Source organism: Lactuca serriola, chromosome 9 (assembly GCF_051521515.1).
Source record: "Lactuca serriola cultivar US96UC23 chromosome 9, Lser_US96UC23_V15, whole genome shotgun sequence".
Lineage (NCBI taxonomy): Eukaryota > Viridiplantae > Streptophyta > Magnoliopsida > Asterales > Asteraceae > Lactuca > Lactuca serriola.
The window spans coordinates 29923156-29935408 of NC_136416.1; the positions used below are offsets into that span (position 1 = coordinate 29923156).

At 38.7% G+C, this 12253-nt stretch overlaps 1 protein-coding gene across 2 annotated transcripts; it reads right to left on the reverse strand.

The window, feature by feature from the left end:
* Window positions 1–127: 127 nt before the first annotated feature.
* Window positions 128–6437, reverse strand: LOC145073889 (uncharacterized). Of its 2 annotated transcripts, none has more exons than XM_079020363.1 (7): window positions 6264–6437; window positions 5009–5283; window positions 4715–4936; window positions 1563–4631; window positions 1288–1472; window positions 1061–1200; window positions 128–323 (listed from the first exon to the last, which is right to left on the reverse strand). In XM_079020363.1, the coding sequence occupies exons 2-6, from the start codon at window positions 5213–5215 to the stop codon at window positions 1125–1127; spliced, it is 3759 nt and encodes a 1252-aa protein (XP_078876489.1). In that variant the 5' UTR covers window positions 5216–5283; window positions 6264–6437; the 3' UTR covers window positions 128–323; window positions 1061–1124. The 2 variants fall into 2 exon arrangements, with proteins under 2 accessions (XP_078876489.1, XP_078876488.1); XM_079020362.1 differs by having other exon boundaries at window positions 128–320; window positions 6264–6436.
* Window positions 6438–12253: the final 5816 nt, after the last annotated feature.

Below are 12253 nucleotides of genomic sequence, written 5' to 3' on the forward strand. Positions count from 1 at the left end.
TCTTCTTTCACAAAAAGCTCTACTCTCCCATTCTCACATAAAGATACACACAAGCTTAATAAAATATAGCTCGGATCACACACCAAATGCATATGAAAAAACTCTGGTAAACATAAAAAAGGACACATGTAAAAAGAAACTCTTTGAAAATTTTACCCCAAGGATTCATAGCATCCAACAAACTACTATGATAAACAACTTCGCAAAAGAAGATTACAAAATTAAAAACAAGTTTCACAATATCAGGCTGCATTTAACAAATCCTTACCAACAAAGATTGCGAGTAAGCCTCTCCACTGGACTTTCAGCCTTTTTGTTGTCTGCTTTGTGAGAAAAAAAAAAAAAAAAAAAAAAAAAAAAAAAAGCCAGGTTCAACAGGAAAGTCTATCACAAAAACATAAGACAACAATAAAAACTCAAAAGCTGACATAACTGAAAGTCTTGAGGTTTAATTTGATAATTTACCCATTTACTTACAACTACAGAGTAATCATTGATTTATTATCATCGTTCCAAAACACTGTGTAGTGTGTAACATGGCAAAAAGCAAGGGGGAGAATTGAGAAAGGAACTAGAGAAGAGCAAGGAATGTAATTTATGTACGAGTGTGGTAATCTTATTTTCCTATATCTTGCTGTCCCTTTCTCTCTGGCAAAAGATAAACTGAGATCTATTTATTCCTACATCAGTAAAAGCTAGAAAAATGAAGTCGGCATCATAGCTCAAAATGTCAAAATACAGTCACCCATTAGTCCTTAAATTCCACACACCATGTAGCTTGACACAGCTATAGCCTATACTAGTAGGTCATTGACATATTTCATTAGAATTGACTTATGTTGGAACATTTATGCAACTGAGCCATCAAAGATTTCTTCCATTTATGTAACTAAAAAGCCTAAAACTGAAGTGCTCTCATGGATTGGCAAATACAACAGGTACTTCCCAGCAACTCCAAGCCTTGAGAGCAAGTATAAGGATCATATCATACACCAAAGCTAAGGTTATGCATTACAATATTAGCAGAATATTCAAGACTAAAGAAAGATAAAGCAGCAACCTGAAACACAAAAGGAGCATAAACCATCCAAGAGATCATCTGAAGCTATTGTTTTGATCCATTCTCAATTCACACGAGCATGAACCTCTGTATTTCTCAATTTGCTTGGCTCCTCACGTGCAGAATGGTCATTCGATGCTCTAGGGCATGGAGAAAAATTAAAGATTTAAAAAACAAGAAAAACAATTCAGTTATTTATTGCATGGGAGAAGAAAATTAGTGCTTACTTATGTTTCTTAGCATTCTTTTGCTTAATGGTAATAACCATATCCATAGCCATCCTCTGGTGCTCACGCGTTTGACCATGCATATCCAGACCTTCCACACTTTCACAGTCAATTTTGCAAATTCGACACCACCCCATGCTATATGTCTTTCTCTTCCTTAACCCATCAAATGAATCAGGCCCACCCTGAAAATAAAAATTACTGGGGTAACAAAATATTTACATCATCATATCCGTGCTACATAAAGATATGGGATATTGAGATATAAGGCTTACTGAAAAAAATCCAGCATCACTTGGGAATCCTTTGCGAGAATAACTACTTCTAAAACCAGGCTCTCCTAGATGTGGATGAGCTGACTTGGCACCAAAAGGCGGTTTATGGGAGAATCCCCCAGGCCCATTTGGTTCCCCATAATCTTGGAAAGAGCCACGATTCCTCAGCCCAAAAGGTTCACCACCCCTTGGGCCATCAAACTCCCCTCTATGCATGTGACCAGGAGGGCCAAATCTTTCACCAGCTGAATGTCTTTCCATCTCTCTGCCATCAACATCAAAGCTGTGTAATGAACGTCGACCAAAACCATGCATTGGTCTGTGAAAATCAGGCCCAAACCTTCCCCCCCTATTATCATCATGATGAAGTGGTCTTCCACCAGAGTCGTTGGGATGATAAGGAGGCAAGTATCCTCCACCGCCAGGAGCATCAAATCCGTATCCATGGGGATCTTTATCAAAAAACCTTGATGGTCCATCCATTCCATAACCACCTAATGGCCTTGATGAGCGACTCCCATACTTGGGAGAATCCTCCAAGTGAGGAAACAGTCTGCCTTGCTCATGATGACCCATGGGAAAAGTATCAGGAGTTCTAAATTTTTCATCACGGGAGTCGAGAAGACCTACTGGTGGGGCCCCATTTATCCTCATTGAATTAGATTCACCACCAAAAGGATAAGGCCCCCTGTCTACATTTCCAGGTATATGAGAATCCAGTCGTCTACTGTTGAAATGAGATGGCCTCTGGTCATGGTATATATCAGATTCCATTGGACCAAGATGACGAGGGGCGTTTTGGCCATCAGGACCATGCGGCAGTGATGGTCCCAATGGCTCACCTTGAGACATCCTATTAAGCCTGCCATTGTATTGTGGTTCATATCCCCTGCTGCTACTATTGTTAGGTGGTCCACCCAATGGAAAATCAGGATGGAAAGAACCAGGTGGCTGGAAATGCTCCCCTGGATGAGGTCCATGAGGCAAATAACCATGCCCAGGAGGCCTTAAATGGCTTGGGGGATGCCCTGGTGTTTGTGCAGGTCTCTGTTGCTGCCCAGATGGCGGATAAGGCACCTGAGGATGTGGAGATCTTCCCTGTTCGGTAAGAGGAGCAGGGTTGCTTGGAAACCCACCTGACATGTCACCAATCTGGCCTTGAGGGGGAGTTTGGGATTGACTAAAGCTTCTCTCATGATGCCCCTGTTGGATACAACTTCCAGGAGGAACAGCAAGTGACCCATTATCGACTTCAGAAGAACTCTGTGCTTCCCCTTGTTTCATGGAGTCTCTGGTCGCAACTCCCCCGTCCTCTGCTTTGTTGTGATCTGAGACACCATCCTTGCTCTCTTCTTTCACTCTTTGTACAATGCCAGAATCACCTGGAACCCCTTGGGCCTGATGCAACTCAGAAACAGCATCCTTTTCATCTTTCCTGTGGTCATCATCACCACCATTTCCAGTTTTCAATTCATCGTTGATGCCTGTTTCAGGTTTTACTTCATTGAAATTAGCTCTAAATTCATCAGACTTCTTTAGTGAGGGTGATTTATCTTCATGTTGTTCCACCCTTCTTTCAAATGTCTGATCACCTTTCCTGTCCGCCAATGCACCACCCAAAGGTGGTGCATATTGGTTATGTTGCTGCTCCGGATACACATGTGGTTGGTTTGTCATGTTTACCAAAGGCTGGCTTGGACCATACTGTGGTGGTCTGGGATGAGGTGGAATACCTGGTACACCAGAAGATTGGGGTTGAGTGAACTGCTGTGACTGGCCTCCCTGATTCAACATAGGAGGTCTTCCCATATAGCTTTGAGGTGGCAATGCAGTACCCTGCGATGGTTGAACAAATCCATGACTAGGTTGCTGCATAGGCTGTGGTTGCACCTGAGCGAAAGGACCAGCATGGTGTAGTTGTCCTGGAAATGCTTGTGGTTGCTGCACATATTGCTGAGGTGTTGGTTGCTGAACCTGATGCACAATAGGACGCGGATGAGCTGGTAGACCTGGTTGATTATGAGGATGGATGTGCTGCTGTGTGGGTGGAGCTTGTGAAGACAACATATGAGGAGGTTGAGTAGGACGCATATGAGGAGGTGGTTGTGGAAACTGAGTAGGTGGTAAAGACCCAGTTGGTGGTTGCACTTGCATAGGTGGAGGATGCTGGATTGGTTGGTGTGGTTGTGAGGGATAAGAGGGATGACCAGCCACAGATTGAACTGGAGGATGCTGAGGATTCATAGGTTGGGACTGAGGTGGAGGAAGAGGAAGTGGTTGAAAAGGTGGATGTGCTTGAGGAGGCTGAGAATAGTGCATCTGTGAATGAGGTTGCTGATATTGAGGCACTTGCATTTGTGGTTGTGGTTGTGATTGGGCGTGACTTTGAGCAGGATGTGGCTGAACTTGTTGGTATGACTGTGGAGGCATGTGCCCATGAGCAAGGGGCTGATTCTGTGACTGAATCTGACCTCCTGGATGAACTTGCTGTTGTGGATTCACTTGAGCCTGGTTTTGACTTGAGCCAACCACTGCAGCCTGAGAATAGAGAGGTTGAGGCTGTACATTAGATGGAATTTGTGGCTGAGCTTGAGAGTGCATCTGAAATTGTGGTGGACCTTGGGCCTGTGGCTGGGGTTGGATTTGTGGCTGAGGTTGTATAGGGGCTTGAATCTGAGGCTGAGATTGGGGTTGTGGCTGGACTGGAGGCTGGTTTTGTGGCTGCTGTTGATACGGGTAGTATTGTTGATAAGTCTGCTGCTGGTATGGATCATAACCAGGGTATTGTTGATAATATTGCTGATACTGTTGTTGTTGTTGTTGTTGTTGTTGATACCATTGTTCGGGTGCTGGCACAGCAGTTGCAGGTGCAACTTGGGGTAGAGGATTAGTTGGTGGAGTCTGATTCAGGTTCTGAGCATTGGAAGGAGCAGTAGCAGTCTGAGGCTGAGCTGCCACTTGATGTGGCTGGGAAGCTGGTGCTGCTGTTTGATTAGCAATTTTGCTTTGATCAACTGATACAGCAGCATCCTGTGCAGTGTCAGACCCTTGTGGTTGACTATTTGTACCCTGTGGTGATCACGTTAACACAGGTTATGAAAACAAAAGAGAGAAACCTTTTCTTGAAGGCTAAAAAGAGAACGTCTCATTACATTGACATTACAGGTCTGAGCATGTTCCTGTACTTGACGATGCACAATTTGAAGCCCACATCGGTTGCATACAACTGGAGAATTGCCAAAGGCACATCCTGAGCAGTGAGAAGTGCACTCAGATAAAGGACCTTGCCATACACAGCCACTCCTATGATAGAGGCAATGTACATTGGTTTTCCCAATGGTTTCTGCCAATGCCTTGTTAGATTCCATGAGTGGCTGAAACAAGGATCAACATAAAATGTTATGATCATAACTCAATTAAGGCAAGAAGAATAACAAGAAGTTTACCTTTGAACCAGCTTCAGTTACCAAGTATCCATCATAAGGGCAAGCCTGAGTACTGCCTACAACATATGTCAGACAAGGCTTGCAGTATAGGTGAGTGCATTGTGTCTGGAGTGCTTCATGCGGATACACGAGTGTTCGACAAACAGGACAAAAGTATTCGCCAGCAAGAGATTGGATGTTTAATATGCACTCATTGTCAAAACCCATGTTGCATCAGAATACTCTCAAGGGCATTCACAGTATATCAACACTAACCTGAAAATGAGCAGTATTTCCTGCACATAGAAAACCAACCAGTTAGATCGCTATACAGACGTAGGACTGCTTTAGTTACCCTGCCTAAACCATTCAAAGCAAAACCATAACAATTAAGGAAGCATCCCACATTATATTTCTGCAAACTCTTTAGCTTTTGTGGAACAAGGTCAACTAATTTCGACAGAAAGTAAGAAATTGCATATTGAACGACATCAATACATGGACAGGATAACACTTCATCAAGTTCTAGACCCCTACCCCATCTTAAATGACACAAACCAACACAGGTATTGGCATGAAACACAAATATAACACCAAATTAACCCTAGAACATCATCAATTGTGAACCAAAATTAACAGACATAATATGCTTGTTTAATAATGCTTCTAATTCTTGGTAGAGTTATCAAATAACTTCCTTGCTTGGCTCAGCATCAAAGAGAACTGGTAACAAATCTTGATCCTCAAGAAAACAAAGTCAAATAAAATCAAAACAAGGCTTTGATATACATGAAAATAAAAACCCTGGCCACTCTGTGCAGCACACTAACATAAACCGAACCTAATGTATAAAGGTTATCATACTTTCACAATGTATTAAGCTTTGGTTTTTAGAATTGCATTTCATTCGGAGGGACCAACGCTTCACGCAACCATCAACATACTTGGGTACATTTGGTCGAAGGAAATCATATACGGGTAAATGTCAATTTTATCTTCAATAGCTAAGACAGAAAATGAAATGATCGAAGGAATAAAACCATCGGATTTAAGCAGTAAGGAAGTAAAACACTGATCATGATGGACGATCAGCGAGTGAACGGCTTCCAAAGCTTTCTGATAAATAAAAGCTTAACATAACCACCGCCAAACGAAGTACAACGAGGGCGGAACAAAGTGATATTTCCATCAAACTCAATTATACCGTATGAATAAAAGGAAAAAAACGATAGTACGAAAACCAAACCCTAGGGTTTTGGCAACCAGAGAATCAAACCTTGATGACAATGAGGACGACCAGCTACGATCCTGACTGGCCTCGTTTATGAAATTCTGGGAGAGATTGATGTGCGACGGTGTCAACGTGATCAGTGAGAACCGAAGAAAGGGTATATTGGTTATTTGGTGGCAGTGGGCGTTACTACTATAGATGCCCTAGCCCCCCTGAGTGCCAGATAAGTAGAGGGAGGAGGATGGTTTTGTAAATATATGGAAGTATGGGGTGATTTATGTAAGTCCTCGTCGGCGATGCCGTCATGCGCCTTGCCACCGGTCCGGACTGTGTGTTCGTTTTTTAGAAAAAAAAATAAAAAAAATAAAAACAGATTCATTGCCTTGTTTAGAAAATAAGATCTTTTGTCACTAATTCTTATACGAGAGAATTACAAATTCAGTCTAATATATTAATTAATTTTTGGAAAATAGCCAAAAAAAAAAAAAAAAAAAAACTCAAAATTACAATTTTAGCCCCTAAAATCGTAGATGGAATAAAAGTCATCTGCGATTTTACAAGTCCAACTGCGAATGCACAGGTGCCTAAAGCACATTTGTGTTTTAGGCACGTGTACATTCGCAGATGGAATGGTCCATCTGCGAGTTTTCTGTTTCCATTTGCAATTTCGTGGGTTTTGTATGAAAACGTTTTTTTTTCTTCATTTTTCAGTTTCTAAGTTGAAGAAACTCTCTCTATCTCTCATTTCCTTTGACGATTTCTTTAATAATATGAACGATTTCTTCAATAATCCCATAAATATGGTAAGATCTCAACTCATTTTATGTTTTAATCATCATTTATCTAGTATATGTTTTTTTATTTATGATTTATTCTATTAGATTTTGTAAAAAAAATGAAACTATATTATGTGTTATTTAGTAATTATGTTGTATTTGATAATTAAAATATTATTTATTAGTAGCCTTAAAGTTTTGATGTTATTTGGCTACTGGTTGTATAAATGTACAAGTATAAATTGTGTAAAATGTGCATTCGGTTGTTGTACATTTAGTAAAATGCCTACAATATGTTGTTGTTTTTTACTTGTCGTTTGTTTATTTGTCGTTTATGCTGAAAAATGGTTACAATATGTTTTTGGTTAGTGTATGTATGAATGTACGAGTATAGACTATGTAAAATGTGCATTGAGTTGTTGTACATTAAGTAAAATGGATACAATATATTCTTGTTTTTTACTTGTCGTTTATATTGAAAATGGTTACAATATGTTTTTGTTTTTCAGCAAGAATATTGAAATTATTGTTTGAATGTTGTTTAATGCATTGTTTATGTTTGTAATTTGAATGTTGGATTATTTATTTATTCCATTTAATATCCCGATATTTTTAAAGAAAATAGTTGTTAAGTTTTCTAATTTTTTGTTGTTTTTTCAGCATGATTATAAAAATTTTAATGTTAAATCTGTTGTCGACTTAAAATAATCGGGGCGTAACATTTGTGAAAGTATTGGAGATGCTACATGGTGCACGACGCGATAGTTTTAGACAAACTGTGTTTGGTTACTTGTTATACGTCCCTCATTTACAATGGATGGATTGTTGTTCCATATAATGTTTCTTCATTAGATACGGCCGGACGTCATTTTATCCCCAGAGGGCATAAAACAATTATATTTTAGAGTGGGGGATACGAAAATGGTTTATGGCCCGGAAGAGTTTTGTTTGATAATCGGGTTTAATTTTGGCGTGTATCCCAAAATGATTGGCAAAAAAGTCTCGAAAAACAAAAGTTACTAGTAAAAAAAGATGTTTATTGCGTGAACGGCTATTTCCGAACCATACAAATAGTTCGGTGAAAATTTGTGACTTGAAAAGTTTTATTTAAAATCATTCATTCTTAGAAGCTACCGACAATGATGCAGTTAGATCATGTCTTATATACGTTTTGTGTGAAAGATTTTTGGGAAAATAAATAAATGACCGGGTGCCGCAAGACTAGTCTTTTTTTTTGCCGATAATTTGGATGTGTGGAACATATATTTTTTGTTTACTTTGAAAGTTTCATATTATTAATGTTAATGTATATTATAATTAATATTTTTTTGGTAGATTTGCTTGGGGTAGCTATCTTTGGGAGTTTACCTATGACGACCTTGAAGATACGTAGAACAAGATAGATAGATATTTTTCACTGCATGAGCGTCGTCAAACTTTTAAATACTCCATTTCAGGATTTACGGCGTCATTTAGGGTATACAAATTTATTATTATTTTAAATAAGATGTTATTGTTATGTTAGTTACTTTAATTTTTATTACTATAATTGTGAAAATTATAGATATGGGTATATATGAGATTCTTCAAGTTGTTCGTGCTTGTGGATTTGCATTAAGAAAAAACCGAGACACGCCTTGGATGAAACGATGGAGTGGTACGAAAAAATTGAAATGGGTTGATGTGAACAATATTTTTGAAATGATAAAGGTTTGTAAATATTATTTTAATTTTCAAAAAAAATATATTACACTTTTATATGCATTTTTAATATGTTAAATTGTTTTAGGAGGGACGACGACCAAGTAATAACATGTCACCGAGTGATGATGAGACGACGTCTTCTTATTATATGTTATTTCAAGAGTATGCATATGGTGAACGGAATCCAGTTCCATCCCCAATACGAGAGCATTTTAGGAGACAAGACACATCTTCGTCTAGTATGTCTTCTAGTGGTCGCTTTCACGATAGAGGTGGACCTAGCGGGAAACCAAGTTTAGAAGAGATGTTGAAACGGCTACATGCACTGGAGCAACAGGTGTTTATGAACCGAAAACCTACTGAGGCGTTTGTAGAAAAAGTGGATAATGAAAACATATGGAACAACATCAGCTTTGAGGAACATGCAATATTTCAAACAAATTTTGGTGAAACGGTTAGTTACACCCTAGATTTTTTATATAATTTGTTAACATATTTGTAAATTTTTGTTAATATTTTATAGTTGGAAATGTAGGTTGTAGCAGATGAGTCGATGAATAAAAATAAAACCAATGAAAATGTTTTTGGTGATATTGAAGACGAAAAGGTTATTATATATATTACAAATACGATTTTAGTTGTTAAATGTTAAGGCGCATTTCGTTAATAATTATAATGTTTTAATTTTAATGTAGGAGTTGGACGAGAGGATAGACAAAGCGGGGCATAGTACAAATAAATTTGATGATGATGTGTACAAATAAATTCGATGATGATGTGTTCGCTTTTGATGATAATGAACCTGAACAGGTTGATATACTTACATTTATCTTTTGTTTCTTAATAGATTCATACATTTTTTTTATTAATGATTATATCTTATTAATTTAAGTGTCAGAGGAAGATGTAATAATTACAGGGACTGTAAATCATTTTGATGATCATGTATAGGTGTCCTCCTTACACCGAGGTGTTCATTTAATTTGAAAACTTATATTATTATAATTATACATTTTATGTGAATTATTTGAAATATAATGATTTACACTTTCAATATCGTTTTAGTTGCACACGACACAAAAGCAAAAGCGAAGACCAAAGAAGAAGGTTGATGCCAAGTCAACAACCCCCGTTCCTCCTCCAGCATTCGTTGTTCATGACTTCTCGGTTTTGCGTATGTAACCTTCTGTAGCAGGCAGTGAGGTTGTGTTACAAAATTATTTTTTTCATGCATGTAAACTGGAGCACCGTTTCTACAATTTAGATTTAAATATAGAGTTTTGGAGTGCATTGTTTGGGCATACACGCAACAGATGGTTGGATGAAGCAGAACTATATTTTATTTTTTTTATTCTAATTGCTTTTTATTTATTAATTAATAACAAAAGTATCATAACTTTCGCAGCATGTGACGATTAGGATTAGATTGTTGATGGAGAGACGATTTGACAGTGATCGGTATGCAGTGATGCCTCCTAATTTTTTTGTTTGCCATTAATTGGAGGAAGGTTTGGATTGGAGGGCGTTTATGTCTGGTATTGCTACATACTATAAAGCATATAAAGTTCACCGTAAAAGATTTCATTGTATTCAATGTTATATATAATACAAAGAGTACAAAGATAACATAACAAAATATGCTAAAATACAGAGACTAGATAAATACAATAAATAACTATGATTTATCGCTAATACCCCCGGCAAGCGCAGAGGTGGGGGACCAACACACAGCTTGGCTCGAATTTTCTCAAATAGAGGCCTTGGAAGACTTTTGGTGAAGATGTTCGCTATCTGTAAAGAGGTTGGCACAAAACGCGTGTATAGCCATCCAGAAGCAATGAGCTCACGAACGAAGTGATAGTCAATACCAATATGCTTAGCTCTTTTGTGTGAAATTGGATTATGACTGAGAAATAAAGCACTTTTATTGTCACATAACAACGTAGGTCGATCAGGAGGAAGAGCAAAGAGTTCATGTAGTAAATGAGTTATCCATACTATTTCAGCAGTTGTGTTTGCCATGGCCCGATACTCATACTCACAACTAGACCTGTAGACAGTAGGTTGTTTCTTAGCACTTCAGGAAACAAGATTACCACCAATAAATATTGAATAGCCATAGGTAGACCTACAAGTCTCAATACACCTAGCCCAATCCACGTCCGAACAGCCAAGAATTAAAGATGATCGTGGGTGAGTAAAGTACAACTCGTAAGTTAGAGTGCCCTTAACATATCGTAGAATTCGTTTAACTGCTTGAAAGTGATCAATAGTTAGAGCATGCAAGAACTGACTGACTTGATTAATAGCAAAGGACAAGTCTGGACGAGTGATGGTGAGGTATTGTAGGGCACCAACTAATGAGCGATATGTAGTAGGATCCGAAAATGGAGAGCCAATGGAGACAAGTGCCTCGGAAGTGGCTAAAGGCGTAGAAACAGGCTTAGAGTCAAGCAGGTTGTCTCTAAGTAAAATATCATAGGAATACTCGACTTGTGTCAAAAATAAACCATCATCTGTGTAGGAGACTTCAAGACCCAAACAATAATTCAATGTTCCAAGATCCTTAACATCAAATTCAGAGTGTAATTTGGAAATGAATTTGTGAATGAGAGAAGCATCATTATATGTGAGTATAATGTCATCAACATATACAAACAGGTACAAAATATATGAGTCACGTTTAAAAACAAAAAGTGAGGTATCTTCTTGATTGCGAACAAAGCCAAGGCTGACAAGAAAGGAGCTGAGACGCTGAAACCATGCACGTGGCGCTTGTTTAAGACCATAGAGGGCTTTGTGAAGTTGACAAACATGATTAGGAAACCGTGTGTCAGATAATCATGGGGGTTGTTCCATGAAGACTGTTTCCGTAAGCCTCCCATTTAGAAAGGCATTGTTAACATCTAATTGGTGCAAGGGCCAGCGATGCATGACAGCCAAAGAAAGAACAATGCGGACAGTTACGGACTTAACCACAAGACTGAAAGTATAGGTATAATCAAGACCAAAAATCTGACTAACACCTTGTGCAACTAAACGTTCTTTGTAACGTTGTGATGTGCCAGTAGAGTTATACTTAATGCTATATACCCATTCTGATCCAACTACATTTGACTTGAGTGGACGAGGAACCAAAGACCAAGTGTTATTAGAGCGTAATGCATGCGTTTCATCTTCCGTAGTGGATAGCCAGTGTGGATTTTTAGAGGCAGACTTAAAACCACGAGGCTCTTTAGCAGCAAAAAGTAATTAATGCAATGGTGAGTGCTGGAGATAAGCAATATCAACGAAATGCTTAGTTTTGAAAATACCTTCCCGGGATCGAGTCACCATAGGATGTGTGGAAGATGAAGGTCTGAAAGGCACCGTGACTAGAGGCTGGTCTGCATTAGCAGGATGTACACGTGGTACTTCATTCTCTATCAAGAATGAAGGTTGTGACGGTATGGCTACAACAAGTGGAACAATATTCAAAGGAGTGGGGGTCGCTGATGGAGAGCATAAGACACATGGAGATACCGAAGCAGAAGAAAGCGTAGCCGATGATGGCTG

What these genes read in the sequence shown, in the direction of transcription:
- LOC145073889 (XM_079020363.1), bottom strand. Translation starts at nt 5,215, where the DNA reads ATGGGTTTTGACAATGAGTGCATATTAAACATCCAATCTCTTGCTGGC. An exon ending in TAACTGAAGCTGGTTCAAAG is followed by an intron (nt 4,937 to 5,008) that starts GTAAACTTCTTG and finishes TCCTTGTTTCAG; the next exon opens with CCACTCATGGAATCTAACAA. An exon ending in GTGATGCTGGATTTTTTTCA is followed by an intron (nt 1,473 to 1,562) that starts GTAAGCCTTATA and finishes TTTTATTTTCAG; the next exon opens with GGTGGGCCTGATTCATTTGA.